This window comes from Chionomys nivalis, chromosome 24 (genome assembly GCF_950005125.1).
Source record: "Chionomys nivalis chromosome 24, mChiNiv1.1, whole genome shotgun sequence".
NCBI lineage: Eukaryota > Metazoa > Chordata > Mammalia > Rodentia > Cricetidae > Chionomys > Chionomys nivalis.
The window spans coordinates 5,140,984-5,167,797 of record NC_080109.1 but is presented as its reverse complement, the minus strand read 5'-3'; the positions used below and the strand labels follow the sequence as shown (position 1 = coordinate 5,167,797).

At 37.6% G+C, this 26,814-nt stretch overlaps 1 protein-coding gene across 5 annotated transcripts in view; it reads right to left on the bottom strand.

The window, feature by feature from the left end:
- Gria2 (glutamate ionotropic receptor AMPA type subunit 2) overlaps positions 1 to 26,547 on the bottom strand; it is a 110,259-nt gene extending 83,712 nt beyond the window's left edge. For 2 of the 5 annotated variants that reach the window (XR_009056292.1, XM_057757254.1), the window contains exons 1-2: positions 26,028 to 26,541; positions 25,371 to 25,511 (exon numbers count right to left, since the gene is read on the bottom strand). Coding sequence is in view for 4 of the 5 variants with exons in the window: in XM_057757254.1 (XP_057613237.1) it covers positions 25,371 to 25,511; positions 26,028 to 26,115 (229 nt within the window). In the remaining variant the exon portion in view is untranslated. Of the gene's footprint in view, positions 1 to 25,370; positions 25,512 to 26,027 lie in introns of all 5 variants that reach the window. The other 3 variants (XM_057757255.1, XM_057757253.1, XM_057757252.1) reach the window with 3 other exon arrangements.
- Between the last annotated feature and the right edge of the window lie 267 nt (positions 26,548 to 26,814).

Sequence of the window (26,814 nt, the reverse complement as noted above, 5' to 3'; positions counted from 1 at the left end):
GCTAGGATGAGAGATGCGGCCAAGGAGTGGAAGTCCTGAAGTTATCATGAAAACAAACCCCTGGTTACATTCAAAGGATCAGGACATGGCAGTTGTATACACTATGAAAACAGAATATATGACCTTAATTATAAAGAAAAACATTGGATGCACTGTCAACAAATAAGGTATACCACAGACTTAGAAAGCAAGAAGAGTGTGTAAAATATGTGCATAATTGAATGTGAGCTTAATCTGGTTAAATAACTTGGGGAAAGTACAGCTGCTGTGGCATTTCCTGGCAGTGGCTTGTCCTTTTAAATATGTCCTGTTCTGATAAAACCGGTCCCTGGTTAGAAATCACATGTGACAGGCACCTAGATCTGCCACTTTCTCTAGAGGAAATAAACAGAACACAAATTCTGTGTAAAGAAAAGTAGTAAGTGTTCTTCTTCCGATTACTTTGAGGTCTTTGATTCTTCACAGTGAATATACCTTGGTCTTTGTCACCAGAGGCTATCAAATGACTCACGAAATCATCTGCCCACGGCATGACAGAGCCATAAAATAGCTGGGGTTTTCAAGATAAATCTGAAGTATTTGGGAAGCTAAACTGTTCACCTTATATTAACATGGAGCTGCCTGTGCAAGGGAACCTCTTCAGACATAGACGTCCTCCTGCCTCAGAATGCTGGATCTCATTTAGATGCTTCCTTATTTGCCCTTTCTACCTTCCTTTTCGACTCAAATTGGTTTCTTTTGGCTTCCTAACAATTGGATCTCTGCCATTTTCTCCAATCACGAGTAATACTGAAGCTGAGCTTACAGGAATCCGCAGCATGAGACAGTTCACATTCTTCAGCTATCAAATACAATTAGCTGGAGAAGAAAATCTAGCTTATTCTCATAATAATTCTAGTAATAAAATAAATTCCCTTCACAGACTTTAGTTTAGAAGGCTCAAATTAAATAGCGTTCTAGTTTCATAAGCAAACCCGAAATACTGTGGTCAATAACCATTTTAAATTAACCCTGTAGATTTCAAAAATCTTTTTTTATATACTGCTATATTTCCCTTTAGCCCAGAAAACAATGCAAGCATCTGCTATGAATAATGTTTATCAAAATCAAGCACAGCTTGTTGATTGTTGTAAGCAGTCAGAACCATATCTTTAAGACACAATCCATTTTTCAGGCTTTGAAGCAATAAAGATAAAATCTTTCTGTGGTTGTGGGGAAACAAGACAAAACAAAATAAATTTCATGAGATGTAACAGCCTCAGAGAACAATGAAACATTGAAAAGAAGGTAGGAAAATGCATCACGGCACAGGAAAAACTACAGGGCTCGGAAACAGAGGCAGATGGAGTCAAACTCATGAACCTAGAACAAGTAACACGAGGAAAAGCATTCTCGCTGTCGGGATCCCGCTGTGGATAAATAAATCGGCTTTTTTGGCTTGCTTGAGGAAGAAAGGACATAGCAGCTCACAGCAGTTATTAAACAGCTGGAGAATAGACATATATTTTCTAAGGTACAAACTGTAACCTTGGCTCTCACAAAGGCAAAGCAGGAGGATTGTTGAGTTGGAGACCAGTCGGGGCAGAACGGTGAGTCCAGTTGCCAGGTTGTGCTAAATAGTAGTTGGGGTGGTGTTCACGAGGAGAAAAGCTGGACGTTTCTGCTGCTAGCACCCCACCTGCCTCTCTTCCTAGTTCTGAAGTGAATAGTTGTGTTCTACCATAAGCTCCACAGGCTTAACATCTAGACATATATTTTATGACATTGCTATTTCCCTTCAAATTGGATTTGATCTTACTCGTGTGTATTCATATACATACAAATAGTTTAATTTTAAAATTCATAAAATTTCATGTACAACACATGACAAAAATATTTAATTATAAAAAAAGATGGAAAGAACTTTCATGATTATACTGAAATACACTGAATTTATTTGTCATTTATTTAACTGACTCATGATTGGTAAGTAGTTAAATAGTTTCCAAATTTCACTGCTGAAATAAATGGGCATCCTTCACTTACTACAACAGTTGTGTGTGTGATTTTCCTGAGGATAAATCACTACGAGTGGAGCATCTCTGCTGGTGACATAAATGCACATCTGAACAACTGAAAGTTTCACCCAACTGGACATGAGAGGAAACTACTTACTTCCTCCACACTGGGCTGTTCACAATACTGTCACAATACTGCCACTTAGAGCGGTGGTTCCCAACCTTCCCCATGCTGTGACCATTTAATACAGTTCCTCATGTTGTGGTGATCCCCAACCATAATATTATTCCATTGCTACTTCATAACTGTTATTTTTCTACTCTTATGAACCTTAATGTAAATATCTGATACGCAGGACATCTGATGTGCGACCCTGTGAAAGGGTTGAAACCCATACCTTGAGAACTGGTGACTTAGCGTGTTCCCAAAAAGTTTGCTACACATGTTTTTCATTAGTTAATGTATTTTGAAGTTTTAAACATTGTATATTGGGTTGTTTACCTATGAAAGCTCCTCATATATACTACAGACTATAACCATAAATGCTTTGCCACTTACATTCATGAGAATCATTTATATTACATGGGCATTGAATTCTATGTTATTAAATCTATTCATGTTTCCCTTTGTGGTTCTCTTTGCTGTGTGATGTATGTATGTATGTATAAAGAACATCTCCATCCCTGGACTTTAAATATTCATCAACATGTTTTTAAATGTTAGGAATATTGGAAACTTAAAAGTTTATGCATTCCTTTAATCCCAGCACTTGGGAGGCAGAGGCAGGCGGATCTCTGTGAGTTCGAGACCAGCCTGGTCTGCAAGAGCTAGTTCCAGGACAGGCTCCAAAACCACAGAGAAACCCTGACTCGAAAAAACAACAACAACAAAAAAAACAAAAAAACAAACAAAAAAAAACCAAAAACAAAAAAAAAAGTTTATGCATTAATTCCTAAATAATTATCTAGTTGTCCCTAAATCATTAATAAGGCACTGTAGCCTCATCCATTATTATAACTTCCTTCATTCTTAAATCATGTGTGTGTGTGTGTGTGTGTGTGTGTATTGTATAAGAAATGTTTTGTCTGTCTTCCAAGCAGTCAACCTAGTCAGACCAGAAGCACTGTTCCTCCTATCTTCACGCATTGTAACTCCATGGCTGTCACTGTGAAGAAGGAAAAAACCAAAGCTATTCTCATAGGGATACTGTTCTGCTGAACAGATCTTCTTTGGAAGATATCTGGCAAAATTATGTTTTTTTCAGCTAAGAATACTTACGAAATCTATTTTTCTCTGAAGATCTGCCTTTCGTATGGATTCACGTAAGATAAACTTGACCAGTTTTTGAAGTCTCATTAGCGGAAAATATTCATCAATTGGGACAGTAGTTTTCAAATATTTGGTGATCAATACACTTTTATAACAGTAAAATTATCAACACCCCAAAGAGTAATAAAGTATATAATTTATACTCATTTATTACAGTTTAATTTAAGATCAGTAGATTTTAAATGTACTTATTATTTCACAGAAATATAATCATAACAATACAAACCACAAGATCCAATACCATATAAATAACTTTTTGAAATCTGCTCTGATAGAGTCCACTGACCTATAGACAAGTGGTTCATTAATTTGCACATCTGTTGTATGGTGTATTGTCATGTGGAAAATATCAATTCCCTGATTATATGGTCCATGTAAAAGCTGGTATATCTCATCATACACATTTAAGCAAAGAATATAAATAAATTTCCTAAATTTTAAAAATAAACATTACTCAGTGTCCATATAATTTTGTCTCCCCCACCGAGAGGCCTACACCATAGTATTTCTTTCGTGTTAAAGTACCATGTCATAATAGCCTTTAAATGGTTTTTGAAATATTGTACTCCTTCTCTCTCTTTCTCTCTGTCTCTGTCTCACTTTCTCTCTCTCTCTCTCTCTACCTATCTCTCCTCCTCTCCCACTTCCACTTCACTCTTCATCTCTGCAATCCTTCTTTCCCTGCATTATTCCATATATCTCAAGGACCATGAATCAAGTACCCTGAGGAGGATGTTTAATTTGTGATCAGATTAAGAGATAATCTACATAAGGGGCATGGTAAGATTTTTCCTGAATATCAAGTTTATCATATCATATTCTTATTTTTGCTGAAGAACTAGAAGACTGTCTGGTGTGGGAGGTCCTTCTGCATTTGTGTTGCTTTCATTGGTTATTAAAGAAACTGCCTTGGCCTAGTTGATAGGGCGGAACTCAGGTAGGTGGGAAAGACAGAACCGAATTCTGGGAAGAAGAGCAGAGTGGCAGATGTCATGGTTCTCCTGTCCAAGATGGACACTGGTTAGACTTATGCCCTTAAGCCACAGTCAAGTGACAATACACATTAATAGAGATGGGTTAAACTAATATCTGAGAGTTAACAAATAAGAGGCTAGAAATAATGGGCCAGGCAGTAATTTAATTAATACAATTTCTGTGTGGTTATTTTGGGGATTAAGCTATCCGGGCGGTGGGACGCGTCCCGCTCCTCCCAACTACAGATTGTCTTGGTTTAACCATGGCTTTCAATATGAGAATAGAGCTGTTCTGTTTTCATGGACATCTTAACTTTGCCTTCTAGATAGATTTGTGTGTGGTGAGCAGTAGCAGGGTCAGAATCACTGTGGATCTTGGCATCACTTTACAAAGACAAGAAAGAAGAGGCTGTATATTTAGTTAATGTGCTCATGGAACAGGGGAGGGAGGACAACCCAGCCCTGGGGTAGCTTTATTTCTTCCAGGATGAGTTTTGGCCCTGCTCCATGTAGCACACTAGGTTGCAGCAATCATCCTTGTACCTCAAGCCATGCTCTGTACTACGAACCTAAGATTAAAGAGGTAGATAACTTGGTTTAAGTTTAGATATGTGTCACTCAGGAAAATGCTTCAGAATCTTGAAAATGAGTACCATGTTTCAATTTTTACATTATGCTAAACATTCTTCCTCCTGTTCATTGAACTTAAAACTTTTGGACTTTAAATATCTATAAACAGAAGGAGGAACCTTTTTCTTGATTTATGAAATGTAACATTTCTTGGCAGGCCCATTAGTGTATGATCACCAATTCTGAGGGAAGGAGTGGCTGCATAATGGTAGTTTAAAAAATATTCATAGATCATGGAAGTCAGTTTTTTTGAAATATAAGCAATCAGTAATTACTTTCACTAAAGTAATGGTCCCAGCACAAGCCTTTTGTTTATGAGACACAGGAATCATAAATATTATTTATAGTAAACACATGTAGGCAATAGAACTCAACATTTACACAGTGGTTCTCTGTTAAGAATTCTAGTATCCCAATAAGCAGACCAATAGACAATGATTTATATTAGGAATTAATAATTAAATGTATTCTCTGCACCTATAATGAGATCAACTCTGTTTGGTTCTCTGGGATACATAATACAACTACTAAGCACATGGCTATAACTTAGAAAACTATACAGCATCAAAGAGTGAGATGAATATCATTTGCTACATTTTCTTGAACCAGGCACTTTGCCAGACTCACGACTGTTTTAAGCCAGGCATTCTATGTACAAAAATCCATTTTCTTTGCAAAAAGAATTGCTACCTTTAACTAAATCACATCATCTTTTGAGATTGATGTCTCAATGTGTTGAGTTCATTAATAAACTCTGCCCAAATTTCTTACAGCTTGGGTAAATGTGCAGTTTCACACAGACATGAACCGTGAAAGTTCTGAAATCTCTGAGACAGTGAGGATTAGATAGCAATACAATGACTTCACTTTCCCCCTCGTATGTGTTTTGTTGACTCTGTTGTCTAAATTCTACATTCTGCATATACCCACATGTATACATCCACTCATAGGAGGAGGCTGCTTGTTAATCCAGGCTGACCAGAACCAAAATAATCACACAGAAACTCTATTCATTAAATCACTGCTTAGCCATTAGTTCTAGCTTCTAATTGGCTAACTCTTACATCTTAGTTTAACACATCCCCATTAATCTGTGCATCACCACAAGGTCATGGCCTACCAGCAGTTTCAGCACGTCTATCTCCAGTGGTGGTTCCATGGCATTCCCTGACTCCTCCCTTATTTCTCCCATCATTCAATCCAGTCCTCCCCGCCTACCTAAATTCTGTCTTATCAATCAACAGGCCAAGGCAGTTTCTTTATTCATTAATGTTAATCACAGCACACAGAGGGGACTCCCACATCACCTCCTCTTTTCTGTTTAAATTAAAAAAGAAGGTTTTAACTTTAACATAGTAAAATTACTTATAGCAAAACAGATATCAAGCAAGAATTACAATTGCAATATTCCTATTTCATTTATTTTTATCATAACTAAGGAAAACTATAACTCCTTTTAAACTAGCAGTGCACTTCGTCCCTACTTGTTAGTCGGATCCTATACCAGCATTCCCTGTAAGGTCCAGTACTGTTAGACTTCAGTTAGGAGCCATTCTCACCCTGGAGCAAATGATCTTGTCTCGTGGTTTGCTGAAGTTGTCATCAGGGACTGCAGTGGCAATCATGTTTTAGAACAGGGTTAAGGCTGCCATTTAACACTCCCCAATCTTGGGACTTTGTGATACACTCTTCCATAAATAAGTCCATATATCAGGTAAAATTCTTTACCTAACTTAGGAGTGTCAAGTTAAAACTAAATCTCTTTTCTTGGCTCTTAAATCTTCCTAGAATCAGAGGGCATTTGCCAGCTCCCTTAATCATGATGATCTCTGCAATTCTAAGCCCACATACTATGTATATTTAGAGATATACTGAATTGTGTCTTCAGGTCTTGTATGTGTCTGATTTTCTTTCATAATACATTTATAATATTCTGGGAGAAGGTAACTTTAGGTTTCCTTTCCAGAGACAGGTTGGCACAAGGGTAGGCCAAGGAAATCTGCCCAGAAAGGAATGTGCTGATTATAGAAAACCACACTGTGTTAAGAAGATATGACAGAATTATCAGTGACAAGTCTCTAGTGCTAGCTAGAGACTTTCTTCTTCATTTAGATGAAAGAAAAGAAAAGAAATAGTCAAGAAAAATGTTTCTATCTACTACGGAAAGTAAATGAATTCAACCTCACAAGTCATTTTTGAAAAGGGGCAACTTCCAATTTTTCCAAAATTTTATTAAATAATAAATATAGAAATACAAAATGAAAATGGAGATAATGTTAAAATTCTAAATATTGTAAATGTTATGTTTTCTATGGCACTTGAAACTGTTGAGACAAAAATAATAACTACTCAAAGTTGCACGAAAAAATATCATTCCTTTAAGTTTAGATGTAACCAACAGATAGCATCCTCTTCATTTCAATATAATGCATGCCAGAGGGCACAAGAGGATGAATGGCCCTTTACTTCTCTTCATGTATGTGGAATTGTACCATTTTGGAAGAGCAAAGAGCCAGTGTCCTTTCCCAGGGGGTGAACTGAAGGACATGAAGTTTAAATAAAGGCAGAAACAAAGTCAGTCAGACATAAGATAATCTCTCAAGGAGAGGAGCCGTTCATGGTGACACAATTGTCACATAATAGTCATGTGAAGTCTTTCTTGTTTTTTTCTTTCCTGAAGACTGGAAAAATTTGCCTTTGCTTCTTAGTGTAATATTCTGGAGCTCTGCCCAAACATTTTGTGGTTCCATTTTGTTTCCCTTGTGTTTCTAACAACACTTTCTTCTTAAAAATACTTAAATGGCTGTTATAAGGATTTAATATTTTCTCAAGAAAAAAATGAATCCTATCCAACTTATAATGTTGCTTTTGGTCATGGCCTTTCATCACAGCAATAGGAACCTGAGCACACAGCCCTCATCTGCCTAAGCAAGCATAAGATGTTTGCATCCAACCCTGTTTTACAAAGAAGTTCATAATGGCCATATTTCCTACACTCATGCCACATAAAGGGAAATTCCAAATTCAAGGAAAGAAATGTAAGTTACCATTATGAAATAATTTTTTTCTGACTATGGATAGCGATCATGCTTCCTCCCATTAGACATTTTGGCTGATATTTATGCCGCTAAACCAGTCAATTCATATTCCCAACTTTTTTTCCTCTATTGCTTATATTGCAGTTGCATTATGAATTAACATTATCAAAATAAAAGCTGCTTCCATGGCTGGCAAAGAACTGTGCTCATTTTCCCTGACCATCTTCAGCTATCATCTCTTCCTCTCACTGTAAGTTACCAGCAGAGTAAACACATCAAGATTTTCCTCCCCTGGAACCTTTGTATTTCTTGGTATTACAAAATATCAGAGGTGACCTGTCCCTACTTCTTCAACCATCTTATTGCTTTTTGCTGATTATAGCTCACCTTAACCTAGGTTACTGCCTTTCTCAGTCTACCTATTATGGCACCCATTCCTCATTGCTCTGTCAGAGCCCCCTAGGAGTCAGAGCTAACAGTCAAATGGATGATTCTGTTCCTTCTTTGATATGTTTGCTGATTGCTGACTCTTTATTGATGGAAGATTCATAGGGGGAAATATCCTTCCAGTCTCTCTCATAATCCTTCCCAATAGAGTAATTGCTGTGAGTCAGTATGAATTATTCATACTATAGTATGAACTATTGATACTATAGTATGAACTATTGCAGGATCACAAGCCATTGATTGCCACCTGCCATTTCCACTAAGCAGAGAAACAACTAAATTTGTTTTGCCTCCAATGCTTATCGTGTTAGTTAGAGTGCCATCTGACTTTTCTAGAAAGGAGATGCACAGGAAAAGTGGAAAAGACAGAAAAAAAAACTCAAGTCATATTGCTTATTTTCTCAGAGGACCTTAATGTTTGTGATATAGACCTTTCTCACACGCAGGACATTCATTAAAGAAATTTAGAATTTAATAAAATGCGCAGTCCTTCAGTTGTCTGTGTTAAATTTGAATTTGCAAGAACACGCATTTTCATTTCCCTTCAATTTCATCGGATCTTAAGGTCAGATTCATACCCAAATCCTTTCCAATTTAGGTGCTTTTCCAGCCTTGGAAACTGTAAACCGTTCAAAGAGGGATAAAAGAATTCAAGCACCATCAGATTACTAAAATAACAATATCGGCACGGACAAATGTGGCTCAAATCAAATGCACTCTATCTTTCTTATTACGGATCCTGTACTTGTGAATCTCTGCACATGAAATTTACCTGTAGCCAGCAAGTCAGTGCTTATAAGCACACCTATGGCTGTTAGCAGATAGAATCAGAGGGTGGTGAGTTGCCACCCAGACGTTACCCGCTGAACAAGGAACACTCTACCTTTGTCTCAAACTCTCCCATCCAAACAAGCGCCCCTTTGGAACCCTATTGGATACCATGCTTCTTGATAGCTGATACTCTTGTGTAGAGAGTTTGCTCTTTGCTGTGATGCTCAAACATAGTTCTCAAGCTCTCTGAAGTTCTGCTGAGCACAAGAAGACCTGTGCATAAAACAAGTTATACACGACTGAGGTCGCTTATCTTCAGCCCTTTGTTATAGGGAATTTGGAAGCTGAACATACCTTCAAGAATCAACTGTGTCTGCTTTTGCCATGGAGCAGTTTGAGACATGTCTTCTATATGTATCCCGGGTGTCCTGACTGTCCTGAAATTCAGGGATCCATCTGCCCCTGCTTCGTGAGTGCTGGGATTAAAGGCATGTGCTACCACCAGGATAAGAACAAACTATGTATATCTAATTAGGTGTTTGCTGTCAAAACCAAAAACAGTTCTCTCTACTGACTGTGAATGAACACACATCCAGAAACTCGCGGGAAGCTGTTTCCCCTAAGGGTTATTCATTGTTACCTATGGCTGTGATTTTAAATGAGACTCAACTACAGGAAGCTGCTGGAGGACAAGCGTTAGACTTCTCTCGACAGTTACACAAAAGCCCTGATCTCACCCATAGCTCTATCATTCAATACATACCAATCAACCCCTCTGAATGCCATCAGAAAAATAATTATTTGATAAACTGCACTTTCTCTTAGATAATGAAGTATCATTTATGTGACTATTACCTTTTTGCACTTAGAATGTCTGAACTGAAAGATACCCTGCCTCACTACCAAGGCCAAGAATAAGACAATTAAGATAATAAGAAGATAAATAATTTATTGGTGTAAATCTAGACTTTGTTTTCTTCAACAATTGTTCGTATTTGCTATTGAGTATTTTATTTGCTCATTGCTCCAGTACCTGTGAAATAACCCACGACAATTTAATCTGTCTTAATTTTAGAACCGAAATGCTAGAAATAAAACTCATAGGTATCTTTACATGGGAAATTCAAAAGTCATATCCCAAATAAAAAATATCATACCCACATATATCATATACAAACACACACATGATGAGAAAATGCTGCCGGCATATGTAGTCTCCCAACACAACGAGGTAGCAAAGATCAAAAGTAGTGAACACATGGTTTTATAGAACTATTGCAAAAAAATAGTAAGAAAAATAACCTACCAAAGTAATGATACCAAAAGAACGAAATGAGAATGACAATGAGCGATGCCCAAAACATCCTGTGTTATTTTTCAGATTTTTCTTGACTATCTGTTTCCCTGTTTTAAGGTTCCGTTATTGCTTTCTGTATTATTTGCATTACTACTTACAATGGCATCTTGCTCAACCCATAGATCATTACATTGATCACCCCTCATCAGAGAAGCCTTTGTAATAGATTGTAATGAACACAGAGACCCACAAATGCACAATATACAGAGGAGGAGAGAATTTGGACTGCACACCCTGAAAAAGATGTCAATGTCAAACTCCTTCCCTTAAGCCTCAGGATCTATGTGGGGAAGGGAATAGAAAAAAAAAAAATACAAGCCAGAGGTGGTGCACAGTTTTACGGCAACAGCATTTTCCCAGCTACAACAGGAATGGTGAACACAGGAATACACCACTTACAAAGCCATTAACCCGTTGCATGCAATTACACATGTATAATAAATACCAGGTCTTCAGAGGATAAGAACAGAGCATTGGGAGCTCTAGGCAAGCCAGAGATTCACAGCAAGTTCCAGGCCAGTCTGAGCTATGTAATAAGACCCTGTCTCTAAAAACAGATAGGAAAATAGCAATAAAATGAAGCTTTCTTCTTCCAGTTTCTCCAGGTTTTTATACTTTAAGATGGTTTTATTTATATACTAATTATGAGAAACACTTCATCCATAAATACTGTTCCACAAAAACAATTAAAAATTCTTTTTTATTCTTAAAAGAAATCACACATTATATTTAAAAGGCAGCAGGACTCCCCCTTCTGGATCATTGGTGGGCTAGAAAGGGAGGAGAGTTTGTTGCGCCAGGAGTCATAACTTGGAAGTGGGCATTCATCAAAGCAGAAATAATAAGGTAAAATAGCAGCAGCATTATTCAGTCCCACCCTCAGCATCCACACGTGCTGATCAGAAGGGTGGCAGCAGGTTAGGCAGCCCAACATAATTCAGCTGCAATACATACAGCTATTACAGTACTGGACAGAAATACTAACTCAAAATAAAAGAGATTGAGGTTGTCCTGGGAAATGTTAGCCCCTTGCAATATCTTCCACCTCAATAACCCTAATAAAGAAACTACCCTACTGCAAAGATACATGCAAGCTGTGGATAGATAGTCAATAATGAATACAAAGGAGATAGAAAAGTCAGCTGACTAAACTTTTTAAAACTTAGTTACATAAAACAAAGCAGTTAAAGATTTACAGGTTTTCCTGATACTGTGCCCAAACTACACTATTCTTGCCAGGCACCATAATATAGGCTGAAGACTTTTACTGCTACACGTAGCAGATTAGAATTTCTTTAGTGTTTTGGTTGAAATTCCATTTCTCCAATCTATAGTTTATTATTGGGATATTTTAGAGAGCAGTGGTTTCAAGACAAGAGACAGTAAACTTCATATTAGCGGATGAAGCCATGAGTTTCCGAGATCATTTCCAATCATTTGTTACATATGGACTGTGCTCTTTAAATATCATATTGTGAGCACATGCAGATTGCTACACTGAATTAACTTCAAAGTGATGCTCAGAAACCAAGTCATAATCACAACCCATTACTTAAACTTGATATGGGTTAGGGAATATGCAAAACCAGGAGCCCATTTAAGTGGTAATGGCTCTGTGACATGAGCCAAAAAACATAATAAAGTCTTCTGTTTATCCCTCTGGGCTCAACTAATGTTCAGAGTGTGACACATTCTTTTATTGATCTGAGACCTTGCAACATAAAAGCCCAATTTATGATAGCTGCACTCCTTGGGAAACAAATATCTTGCATAACTTTACATTCCTTTGACTGTAATAGAGCTCTGATCTTGTTTATCTCTCAATTCAAATTTTCTTTGCTTTTAACTTAATTAAGAAGAAAATCTGACAGATTTCAAGTCAAAACATTAAAATGGAATTTTTATATACATGACAATTGTCTAACCTTTTGAGGAACAATGAAGCTGGGCTCTTTTGTTCTCTGTGCAAAACAAATAAATTAAAATGATTTGTTTTCAATAAAAATATCCAAATGTGGTAGATATGAAATAAAAGTAAAGGAAGCTTTATCTCTTTACACAGCTACAAATGGAAAAACTCTTTCTAAGCAAAGCAGAAAGTCCATATACAATATAACAATTTCTAAATTCTAATATGTACAATTTAAAATGAATATACTCATAAAATAGAAACTAAAATAATGATTCATGAGAGGATTTAAAAGACAGAAAACTAAATAAAAGGACTTCAGAGGTGGAAGTGTATTTTACTTTAATGTATCCAATATAATAAATGGACACCACATTCAAGCATACACTAAACAACGTTGTGTTAAGAGATGTGCATACTTTATAGACAAACACACATACACACACACGGAGAAGTGCAAATGGAACCTTCCTTTCTTAAAATTATGTAAAGACAAGATCTCCTGAGTAAATTGGGAGCTTGGGGACCATGGGAGAGAGTTGAAGGGGAGGGGAGAGGAAGGAAGAGGAGCAGAGAAAAATGTATAGCTCAATAAAATCAATAAAAATTATGTAAAGAAACAGCAAAGGCAGCATTTTAAGAGGTTTATCTAAAATACAAAGAGGCAGAAACCTCTATACATTGTAAGTAGGGCTATACATTGATGTCTTATTTTAAAAACTAGCAAAATACTAATGCTAATCCTATTTGCCTACAATTTTTTTGTGCTCATAACTGCTTGCAATTCTCTGCAGATAATTAAAATAGACAGGGGCATAAGAGAACATAGGTTGGTGATTGGCATGGGCTCACCATATGCAAGATGCTGAGTTCTCCTCTCAGCACACATAAACGATGTCTTTCAAACTCGACAGGAAAAGAAGATTCATCAACAACACACAGGATGAATCGCATCACTCTGAGCAGTAAGTACAAGGGTAACAAGCTGCGCTACTAAAGAAGAGCTCTGACGTATGTCAAGCAAAAGGTGATCAAATTAAGAACCCTGTACAATATCTTCCTATGTCTAGAAGCTTCTGATAGTGATTACCTCGGACAAGTGGGTGGGACAGATGGAAGAATCAATATGACTACGTCCCTTTTGCAATACTCTAAAATTATGCATGAGTAACTTTGAACATAATTTTCAGCATATTTGTAATAATTCTTTGGTCATTTCATATATACAAACAATATGCTTTGATCATATTCTCCCCCTCCTCCCTCAATTCCTCACAAACTCCACCTGTCTTCTTTTCCCATCGGGGCTAGACATTTCAGGTTGCATTGCTTTTCAGGGCCACTTCCGCTCACCTTCATTTAAATTCTCTCCTTCTTTCCCTCACAGAGTCAAGTCTGTATTACCGTTACCCTCATGGGTATGAGTACAAGCACTGCAGTGTGTTTGGCAGACCAGGGGCCATAACTTTAAAGAATTTGATCATCCTTCCCCTAGAAGACAACCACAGCTGGGAATTTATGAGTTCGGCCATCCTGTAAGGGCAAGAATACACAATGTATCTTCGGTTCTTCTCATGTCTTCCATATTCTACAAGCCTTGCTGTAAATGCCTATAATGTCAAAATTCAAAATTACTGTATAGCTTAAATTTATCTTGCCAAAACACCAGCATTTCATTTTAACTAATGCCTTTGTTTCATGTTATGGTTTTTATATATAAAGACTGCATTAATTTTTTAGATGATCATGGTTTGTACACCAGACGTTTTCAAACTGTTGCCTAGTCATGTTTAGATGGCATGATTTGCTTTAATCTAAAGATATGGTGGTAAGGTGCTTGTGATTCTTAGTTTATTCAGAGTAGCAACCCACATCAGCGCCTTTGAAAACATTCTACAAATCTCATCATTGTAAAACTTACAGTTCTTTTTCAGCACCAAGATAAACTAGTGGGTTATAAAGAACAAAATTCATTTATTTACACTCATTTATCTAAAGACTAGAAAACAAGTTTATATCGGTTCAAAATGTACTGAAGTGATTGTGACAATCAAAGGAAAAGAAAAATACAAAATTAAATAAAAATTGTTTCAAATGATTTTTATAGATCTGCAATTAACATTGTAATTATCAACAGTGGTATTTCCATCTTGACATCCTTCAATGATATATGCTGTCAGTACTTAAAACAATGACTTTTTGCCTTCAAAATCATGTTTGTTTTATTCAGATATTTGGCAGTTATCACTTCTACTTTTAAAATACTTTGATTCAAATCTAGATCCAAGGTACAACAAAAAATTCTAAATGATTTAGAAAAATAACTGTACCTTCTAATGTAATAAGATTGTCTGGTTGACTAGACTAATTATTATCTTCTGTTGCCATAAAGACCTTGAACCATCAATAACTCCCAATATATGAGCCTTATCTTGTTTTTTGTAACTTTTGATGTAAGTGAAATAAGCAGTGTAGAACAGATTTCCACAAAACATTTAACGAAGAAAAACAGACAAGTTCTGTAATAGCATTCTGTGCGCATAAACAAGATTGGCTCTGCACTCTGTAGACTGGCCCCCTCCTCTATGCCCTGCATTCTGCCCCAGTCTTGATTCCAGACTCATGAATTATAACTTTTTTTTTAAATATATGGAATTTGTCTTAATGGAGTAAATGTGCCCCAAATTCTGGCTATGCTACATTATAGTGATATAATTGCTTTCTGTAACATAAAGAAACATCACAATGGAAGAGGTAGTGTCTAGTCTAGAAACTTGACAAAGCTTAAATAGGACACTGCCATTTTCACCAATTGCTGTGACTGAGCTTCTAATCTCATCTCTGTGTTTCCAGAAGCAAGTAATTTCAACTCCAGTAGTTATCTGGATTATTTTTAAGCATTCCACATATCTATCCAGATAGAATTCACTAATCTCTGAGGCAAAAAAAAAAGGAAAGAAAAACAAAATAAAACAAGAAAACAATGACAAAGGACTCACCTCACTAGCCATCAGCAACCTACAGATTGTGGATCCCTAGGAGAGCTCAAAATGAACCTGGCTTGCGTCTACTGCAAAGTTCTCTCATCTTTGGTCCTTAAATGCATTAATGATGGAAGGAAGGGTAAGTGAGTGGTGCCAACTTATATTTTAAATTATACAGTTTTTAGCTCTTTTTACATATCTTTTGAACCATAAAGAGAGACGTGGGTGAGGGACATGCCAAAACTTTCCAGAATGTACATAGTCACCAGTTTTCTTAAAATGTTAAAAAAATAAATAATGTTTGCTTCTGATAAAATGAACTCATATTTGTAACAAATTCATCTAGATATTTATTTTATCCCTGAATATCCCTAATGGTATTATCAGTTATGACAATGGAATTGAACGCTATCTTACACAGAATAAATGTCATGTATTACACCATGAAACTGATAATTGCACTCGTCTGTTTTTGCCTGAATTCAAAGCCTTTGACTCTTCAAACTGCATTTCATTTTACAATTTTACAATTTTAGTGTAATTAATTTAGTAAGAGAAAGATGAGGAATCTATAATATTCCTGTTTTTGCAAAGGGTTGAGACATCTTAATTTTATGATATATACTAAGAATATGGGCTTTTAAATTTCTGATGTGTAATATATAATATAGGAATGGGTACAGTCCTACTCAACGTCAACAACTCTAATTTGTGCTCTCTCTCATCTGATAGTAATCTGCCCTTTATCTGAAGTGGTTCCTGGGGTTAATTTTCTTTTTCTCATTGCCACCAAGTAGCATTTGTTCTGCTTGTTATCCAAGCTGTATGAAAAGATATCAATATGTTTTGTGTTTCTACTTAGCAAGTGAGCATCAAAGATATGCACTACAGGAAGTAATAAAAGTTTACTATTTGTGTATATTTTAGACCAAATTCAGCCCTTGAGGTTTTTGAATGAATCTTCAAAGCAGTCCTGTAATGAATGCTCTCCTTGTACAGGAATGGAAACTGAGACACCATCAAGCAACTTGTCAGTGGCCGTCCCCAGGCACAGAACAAGAATGCAGTTCCAAGCGTACCTGTGTCTTAGGTTGTAAGGTAAACAAACTAGTGTTTATTCCTTAATTATCTTCCACATTTTTCTTTAAGATGTTACCCTTGACTTACTTCTCAGATAGAAAGCTCAAGGTTTTATGAACTTTTCTTGCAAATAATTAAAATAATATGCTTTCTTGATAACTCTTGAATTGTAGTTTATAATCCTAAAATATTCTCCATGTAAAATATCTATAATGACATATAAACTAAATAATAAAACTCTAAAAAAGAATGAGTTAAATTATGTATTTTGAAATAACTAAGAGGCTATAAAGCAGTCATCATTGTTCACATAAATTAGAAAACTGGAATTTATCATTTCACAAAATGTCAAATACATTCCACAGAAAGAAGATAATGTTAGTGAAGAAAAATTGGGATATAACAAAAATGTATTTATCAAGAACAGCTAATGAATCTGTCTCTCTGACACACACTCTCACACACACACGCACACATGAATATATCTCTAAACACACCACTTTTCTTTGCCAGTCTTACATACAAAGGAAGTACTATTATAGAAACTATTTCTGTGATAATTGGATTACTGCAAACAAATAGCTCCATTAAATATATGTAATTCCCAGAAAATAACAGACATAAAACTCTTGATAATTATGTCTACATTGTTTCAAATTACCCCTGAGAAATTCTATTTAACAATGTCTCCAGAGTGACCAAATCCTCCCTATAATGCAATCTTATTTTTCGTAATGAAATTATTCATTCTATTCCCCTAAAAACTCTCCTTCAAAAAGTTTTCTCAAAGTTGGCTTTGTAGAGCAGTAGAACATCATCTTAATCCTACTACTTCGGAGGCTGAGGCAGGGGGATGTCAAATTTGAGGCCAACCTGGCCTTATTATCAAGACAGTGACTCCAATAAAATAATAATTTTTAATGACTCAAAATCTTGGAGAATTATATCAGCAATTTTTAAAAACATTCTTATGACGTTAGGATTCTAAGTTTTAGGAAAATTATTTAAAATAAGTTTCCATTTAAACATTTTCAATGTTAAATTTTGTAATTATTTAAAATTTAAAAAAACCTTTGTTTACTAGTTAGATTGTTTTTCAGTGAGTGTGTGAATGTTAATAAACAGAACTCATTAGTGTCAACATAAACTGAAATTTAAACTGTTTCTGGTTCTTTTGGGAAAAACCCCACTGTCATTTATCAACCAGCTGTGGAATGGCTGCATCTGACAAGCACTTGATGCCACATTGCCTAAGATATGATAAAAAAAAAAAAAACAACAACAACAACAAAAAAACTTCCCTGTTTATATGGTATCTCCAATTTTCAAGGACATTTTTTTTCCCATCCAAGGATAATAAAACACCTCATGCTGTGTTTTTCTGAAGAGGTATAACCACTCCCTCCCTCCCTTGCCTTATTTTCCCTCTGGACATAGTAGGTCATTACTGTATCATATCAAAATTAGTATTGCAATCATAATTCACGCTTTTGGAGAAGTTCAAGGCCAGTACAGATGATTCATCATGGAAAAGTCCCAAGTGAAGCACACATTAAATCAAAGTAGGATTAAAGTAACAAAGGCATGAGGGAAAAAAGAGATGCAGAGAGTTCATTCCTTCAGCCCTGCCTGGGAACCAAGTTCTGGTGCACTGAGGTTTGTCTCTTTTCTCTTCGTGATCTACATTCTTGCACTTTAAATCTGGTATTTGTAATATACGTCAGAAGAAATATTGTTTCATCCTGACTATACTAGTCACCTATAATAAATGAAATCTATATAATCACACGGTTGATGTAGTCCCTGACACAATGGAAGTAACACTAGAGGAACCTGAATGCATACTAAGTGAGAAAGAGAACTCTGGCAAAGGGTTAATTCAGTCATAAAAAATAATTTGGCTAAAAATATCTTTTCTGATAACAAATTATATTACCCAAACTTCCATGCTGCACATGAAAATGAATGATTTATTCTTCATTTGTTTATGTAAGTGAAGAATTACGTAAGAAATATATATATATATATATATATTATTTATACCTATAGGTAGCTTTTGAGTTGTTTAAAGGTACTTGTCTCATATCAGTCAGTAAAATCTGGGTATTTAGAAAGGTTAGACTAAATATTTATAGTACAGGGATATTTTCTTAGGCGTGCTGAGATTTTAATAAGAGTAACAGTGTCAGAGACCCACAAAAGAAGTGCCACACATTTGAAAGCAATCTTAACAAAGAGGGGGAAGCACCATAACACGAAGGTGCCCTATTCACATTACATTAGGCAGACAAAAATTTAGAATATGTCTCAGTCCTTCATAATTTGTGCTCATATTTTGAATATTGAAATAACTACAAAGAACAAAGAATTTAATGATGTGTGGCGCTAAATAGATTGCACAAGACAAAAAAGTAAGTTTCTGAAGAAGACTCCAAATAGTAAAAATAATAAAAATTGCATTGTTTTGACACAGAGATGACATATTTTTAGATTTCAAGGAAGAAAGAACACAAAAATTATTCTGTGTAATATCATAGATATTATTGGAGAAAGAGTTACTGAAATAATGTAAGAATAGCATCCATTTTCTTGGAAATTGGTAAACCCTGCTTCAAAAAACTTTCCATTTACATGAAACTTAAATTATGATGACTTTTGAAATATTAACTTTGAGCCCCAAATTCTCATTTTCTCATTTCATGAAAGGGACACAACATTATAAGAGGTTTAATAATTATTAAACTCCCTGGAGATAATTTCAGAAATTTTACCTAAAAATTGCTAGTAAAAGATCTTTAATTTTTCAACTGAATTCATAGAATCTTCAGTAGAGCCAGTATAAGAAACAGAAAAACATTTATTGAAAGACCTGTGAACCCCAGTCAACGTTCAACTCTAATACAAGATTAAAAGAAGAGAGAGAGAAAACAAGAATAGTTCCTCATCTTAATTTAGAGTCAATGCCCTTTATAGAAAGTACCGTTCGATTAGCTGTGTCTGCCGAGCTTTCTTATAGTGTCTGAAACTCTGAACTAATTGGCCGAGAGCTGCTCTTGCCCTTGCAGTTGTCAAGACTACAGGTAGTTAGGAAGCTGGAAGGGCTTCTTATTCCCTAGAAGCCAAGAGGACCAGAGAGTTGAATGTATCAGCATCCAGTCGTCACAATGTCCCAGCGCAGTGACCTGGCCCTTACTGTTTCCGTTACAAGTTAGCTGGGAAACAGAAAAGCTCTCTGAGTCTTGAGTCAGCAGACTGAAGCAGCTGGGTATCAAATGGGAACCGACACAGATGCATGAACAATTTCATGCCATGATTTTTTTTTTACATATTTGTTTTCTATCAGCCCAAAATACATCTATTTTGATCAATTACAATCTTATTTCTGGAAATTGCTTTGATAAGTAAAGTACAAAAGTTTAAATACCAGCAATTCAAGAATAAATTAATTATTCTGATATAAATAGGCTACTTCTTTCATCTAATGTTTTAGTTGGATAAAATAGTATTTAAAAGATCAATAATGTGTTCTTCCTAGTTTCTGTTCATTTTATTCATACCATAATTTCTTTTTTCTTTTATTCATTCAATTTTATTTCCTTTTTTAATTTTTATTTTTCCATTCAATTATTTACATTTCCTTTCCTCCTCCCAATCCTCTCCTGCTCCCCCACCCCCCTCCTCCCTCTCCCACCCTGCTTGCTAGAGGGAAGGGAGCCCTGCCCTGTGGGAAGTCCAAGGCCCTCCCCTCTACATCCAGGCCTAGGGAGCTGTGCAATTTCTTACCATAACAGCATCCAAGTTAGTTCTGGTTTCTTTAAAATGTTTTATATTAAATTTAATATTGCTGTGTTTAGTATATTTCTCAAGGAAAATAGATATATGTGATGTCTGAGTAGATAATTACTATGTACATCCTACAATTGAAATTATATATACACACAATGCCCCAAACACACAGGATTCCTTCTAGGTATAGTGTATTAAAGGCTAGCAAACATTAAACAATTTAATAAACACAGATACGCAATCTCAATAATGCAGGATTAAAATCCGGTGATAGAAAAGACACCTCAGAACCAATATCTTGTAAAGTTAAGGCTTAAAATTTGACACACACACACACACACACACACACCTATGCATGTACGTGCATGCATGCACACATGTGTGTAGGTACATGTAAAATGATTTTAGAGTTCTTTCTTTGAGGAGATTTTCTAATTTAAGCAATTTCTAAGTGTCTTTGTGAATCAACTTTACAAAAATATACAGAATTTTCTTTTTAAAAATAAACTCCAAAGCAGTCTATTTCTTAAAACAGGCAGTGAATGTTGTTTCTGAACACAGTATTTTAGTTAATTATTCCCAATTCTATTTTGTTTACATCTTTTTCTGTTTCTCTAAATAGATTCATCTCTGGGGTCTTGGAAGGTATTCAATGTGTGCAGCAGGTCTGTAGAGAACAATCTTTTTTCCAACATCTCCATCTGCTGGCTTAGAGAAAAAGTAAAATTTCACTTGCTATTTCTTTGAAGTTGCTTTTTAATTTTTTAAAAAAATGTATGCTGATTTATAGAATTAAATATAAAATTCTTAAATTATTGCTAGCTATACAAATGCTTATTTACCATAATTGTTAATTAAGATAAACAGAAACAGATTATTATGTGCTAATTTAATATTTACTCTTTAATCCCCAAACCCTGGGAGATAGGATACTCATGTGTATAACCTATTTAGAAAGTTTCTCTTTTAATGTTTTTCTAATTATTGCCACATTAAATTTGGCTAAATTGTGCTGAACTTATAACGTTCAATTCTTTCCTAAAAATCCTTGTTGGCTTTGTTAGCTATAGAAACAACAATGTCAACTTATTATTTCCTCTACATTGAGATTTTCTGTTATCCAGATGAATTGTTTGTGGAGAATTGCTGAAGTCCCTTTCCGCGCACACACTGATCCACTCTGACAAGACCTCAAAGGCTGCTCCCTAAAAAGAGCCTGGAGTTTCCAAGACCATCGATGTCAATGATCAGAGAACAATTGCAATTTAGATCACGTCTTCTGACCATTGGAAGGCATTGGGGACATGGCCCTGGATGAATGAATGAATGAATGAATGAATGAAGAATGAATTTGGAGGGGCCTCACTCCTTCCAACCTCTGCTCAGATGATAATCTCAATTTTCTCCCTTCTTTTCATCTTTGCATTTTCTTATAGCGAAGGCCGGTTTTAACATTCATTTTAAAAAGTGTCTTAGTACCACTTGTAGACAAAAGGAAAGAAAAGACATGGGGAAAAGAAAGGAAGGGTGTGAAAAAGAAAGAAAGAGACAGAGAAGAAGAGCAAGGGAGGTGGGAGGGAGGGAGGGGAGGAAAGAATGGAAGGAAGGAGAGGGAGGAGAAGGAAGGAAGGAAAGAAAAAGAAAATAACACAGGCAGCTACTGGAAATCTTTCTTGATCTCCTCTGGTATCCATGGAAACCAATAGGAACAAACAGGTACTTCCACTATCCCTCTGTGACTGAAAGGTGTGGGAGCTGAGTGCAGTAGAGCTATTCCTGATCAGAATAAGATGACTTCCTTTCGTTTAACTCAAACCATCTTGAAGTCTTACTTAGATCTTTAACACCACGTCAGCCTCACCGTTCCTACGTCCACCCACCTCACAAACACAGTTCAGTTGCTAAGCAAACCTTTCCTCCATCAAAACGACACCATTAAATGCTAACATTTTGCTTTCTTGACAAATGCATTCGATGATGTTGATTATTCTCTTTGCATTAACTAAGATAAAGAATAAGGGAGTGCAGAAGCAACGATGCATGATTCCTGTAACACACTGGCATTTGAGAACTCCTTAGGGTTCTGAAGAAAATGGGGACAAGACATTTTGGTCTTATTTGTCAATGTTTTTAATGCTGTTGTATCCTTCCTATGAAAGAAGCTGACTAAATACAGCACACAAGTAAAATCCAGAGCAGAATTTATATGACCATGTTTAGCTTCATACATCTGACAACAGAGATTCCTATTTATTTAACCATGGAAGTCATGGTTGTGTGGTTGTGCTTCATACATATTCCTCCTATCTCCTTCTTTCCCTTTAAAGGGTTAATTTCACAATTTCTGTTGTCTTTAGCAAAAGAAAAAAAAAGCAAGGAATTAAAGGAAGAAAAAGAAAAATGGTGAAAATATTTCCCTTCGTGGGTTTTGAAATTTTTAAAAAGATAAAATGAATTTTAAAACATGTAAATTGACTTTGCTTGCTCCACTTGTCAATGAGGACTCTAGAAAATTCTGTCTACAAAGCTTGGTTTCTGTAATTGTGCCATATGAGTTGTGTGTAGCAGTCAGGAACCTCACAGCACGGGGGTCACAGAAGTCAGGGTGCTAGATTCTCCCAGTGCCGTCTTTTTGCTTGGTTCGTCCATGTTGTTTTGGTGCCTGGTATAACGATCTGTCGGTAGGGAAGTCTTATGATCTGGGAAATGACATTTTAAATTTTTTGCTTCATTTTTTTTTTAAGAAAAAGAAGAAATCTACAAAAACAGTGACGACAAGTATACTGGATTCTCAGAACTATACGGTCAGATATATGAAATTCAGTAGTTAAATGAGAATCGTGCATTTGTTCCATGTGTGTGTATGTATTCTCATCACACATCTTATTTCAGTTCAATTCATTCTAGAAATAAACCCACTTAACAACATTAGACTTGAGGATACACACCACATAACTATATATAATCTCTGACCCTTAAAGAACCCCAGTAGAGTGGCTTAACACCTGTTGGAATTGAGAAACACTAATTTAGTTTGTGGATGTATCTGTTATTTTCCCAGTAAGTTTGCCTCATTATTTTACCAATATTCAGCTTCCTGATTATTAACTATTTTCACAATGTCTTGTCAGTATCTTAGAATCTATGTACACACCTACTTTGCAATAGAACGCGTCGTGACTCTGTATATGTACATACCATTTCAGTTAGGTAAAATGCTCAACACGGGGGCATGTCAAACTGCAACTCACAAGAAACACAAACCACTTGATTCAGTAGATCTATAGGTCAAACATGGACGCTTTTGACATTTATTTAAACAGTTTCTTTGTAATTGCTATGTAATAAGACGTATTGCATTGCGATACCATTTTGTGACATTCTATTACATTTTAATTATTCAAATCCTTCTTCTATCATTTCTATCTCAAGCTCTATTTCTCAGTAGTTTCTGTCTCTATTGCTATGTGCCCTTCTTGAATATTAACATTTTAGGAGATCTTTATAAGTTGATCCTTCAAAAAAGCTAGGATTCTGGCCATGTGAATGACTACAATCATATTACCCTAAGCTACTATTTATTTATTGATTGATTGATTGATTTATTTAATTTATTTATTTCCACTTATCCAGGAACGGGAGTTGCGACCTGGCCTGCTCATGTCCCCGGTGTTACAAAACTAAAGCTCAGAATACATGACAGGTTTCCCAGGGGGAGGTGGGTGGGATGGTAACCCGCTGTGGGACTTGGACATTTCCTCTGGTGATTTTCCGCTCTGTCTGTTACATGGGAGTTAAAGTGGGAGGTAGGCCACCTGCAAATCTTCCCCAAATTGATATCTATGGAATGGAAGCTGAGAACATCAAGGCAGGAAACATCTGCCAGCCTGGAGGCCGGAAATGGTGGCGGCTGGGAGCATGCAGGATGCTGCCTCAGCGCAGGGACCCGGCCGCCGGCCTCGGGCGACCTCGCTCTTGCAGGGCGACTGGGCTCGGATCATTCTGCCCGGAAGCCTTGCCAGAGCATCTCCGCGAGTTCCCGAGCCCTGCGCAGAGGACAGCGGCTGATACTGAGAACTGCAAAGGCTAAAATGGCTGATCTGCGACTTCTTCAGATTTTAAAACTCAGCCGGATGCAATCGCTTCCGAGTCATCCTCATTCTCCAGTCGCCTTTGCCCGAGCCCGAAAACCTGGAACAAAGCACGCGCGGCCAGCAAGTGATCTGGCCACCCTGGGCTCCATTTAATCAAGAGCTTAAGTGAGCTGAGAAGGGACCTAGCTTCTGGTTCTCACCTTCCTCATCCCCATTCTGCTGGCGACCTGGCTGTGGTTTGTATCCCTGAAGCAGGCAGACATCCATCACCACCCTCAACCCCCACTGCCTGCATCCTCATCCCTTCTGGGTCCCTATCCGCTTAGCATCCCTTCACCTCCTGCTCACACCAACCAGTCAGGGCCTGCGTCAGCCTCGTGCCTGCGCCCCTCGGGTGGGCATTATGTAACAGCCCCAGTCCCAACTCCACAACCATTGTAACAACTTGTCCCGTGCAATAGAAGGACGTGGGGCTCACGGAGACTGCAGGTCGGAGCTGTCCTGCCAGGCTACAGGACTAAGGCAGTCCCCCCATGGGATCTGTCCAACAGTCCCACAGCGCGCCCTGGGGAACAACGTGTTCTCTGTTGGTAGGATGCCAATAGGCGCACAACAGGGAAGGGGTGGGAGAGTCTTTTTGGAGGCTCCGGAATCAAGCAAGAACACCCCCCCACCCCGAGAAAGACCGGTCGGAGTTCAACCCCCACCCAACTTCTTAGTGCGCACACTGGTACACTGTTCACTGCCTTTTCCCCCTCTGCACTGCCTGCCGGCCAGTGGGGGTCCCCAAGATTACAGCCACCTTTTTTCTGCACCCTCACACGCACGCGCGTGTGCAGTCACTCCCACCCACACATGACATGCCAGCAATACACACACACACACACACTCACTCACACACCATCCCACACTCGCATTCAGTAGCTTGCTTTCCCTGTGCAGCACTGGAAATATATGAATATTCATTACTTACAAGCATTGGTGACTGCGAAACTGTTGGCTACCTCCAAATTGTCGATATGGGGTGTCAGTCTGAACTCCGAAGTGGAAAACTGAACCATCCCTACCCGAAATGCACTGTATTCTTGATCAGCGCCCCTTGGAAATAGCCCCCCTGCAAAGAATAAACAGCAAGCGAGAGAACCATGTCAGAGCCCTGGAGAGATAAGAGTGGAGCTGCTAGCACCCAGCAACCCTAGAGCCTTTTATTCACGCTACCCGCTGCGATCAACACAATCACTGAGTTGGGCAACAAAGGTTGGACATCCAAAAGGTGTGCAACGCGCCTAGGCACGGAGGAGAGTCTGAGGGCCAGAAAAATTCTCCTTCTTCTTAATTGCAAGCTTTGCGTTTGTATTCCCCACAAAATCTGAGCACACTACAAGATGCCTTCAAGGCAGAAGTAACGCAGACCGGGGGTCAGAAATGAGCAGATCTTTCCCTCTATTGTGTCCAAAGGCATAATCATTTCTTTTTGCCTCAGCCTAAGAAAATCATGTATATTCTAGGTAGTTTAAATCTGGAATGCAGTCAAGGTATGACATAAGTCTACATGACATGAATTAATTTGCCCACTGTGAACAAAGATTACCAACACATTATGCACAATTCAAAGGCAAAAGGTACCTACCTATCTGTATGCTGTTAGAAGAGACACCAAAAATCAGTCCCCATAAAACAGGAGAAAGGAGGACAGAAATATGCATAATCTTTTGCATTTCCAAGAAAAGTAGAGCATCCACAAAATACCCCCTCTTTTCCCTTTTCCTCCTTTTCCTTCTTTTGCCGTTTTCCTCAACAAATTAGATCCTCTGCATTTTGAGATCGAAATTTAGCAACGAGCTGCTAAAAACACGAAGTGGAGGCAGAAGAATCCTATTTCCTGGGTCTTGCTGGTGGCTGTTGGTGCCTGGCGTCCTGTCCCCTCTCCTGAAGTCCCGAGGACTGGCTGAATGCAGTTTTCAGCTGCCGCTGTGGTCCCGGTGTCTGGGAATATTCAGCACCCTCCCATGCGCTCACACAATCACCCTCTTTCGAGCTCTCTTCTCCTTCTCTCCTCTCTCACACGCGCGCGCGCACACATACACACACATACACACGCGCGCACACACACACACACAGGAAAGTCACAGAGAGGAACAGGCAGTCCTGGCGCGCGTGCGCGACTCGTGGCAGGCGGCGGGATCGCGCACCCACCCCTCCCCCGCACAATGCCCCGCACCCCGACAGCCCTGGCAGCTCCTGCGAGGTGCTGAGAAAGCGCGACTCAAAACCGGGTAGCCTGGTGCCTCTTAGAGACCTCCAGTCTTGCACATCTGAATTTTAGCACCGAGGACAGCGCTTCTGTCTGCGCCCTGGGCTGAGGTTGCAGGGCTTTCTGTAGCTGCAGAGATGCTCCAGCCAGATCCAAAGGCTGC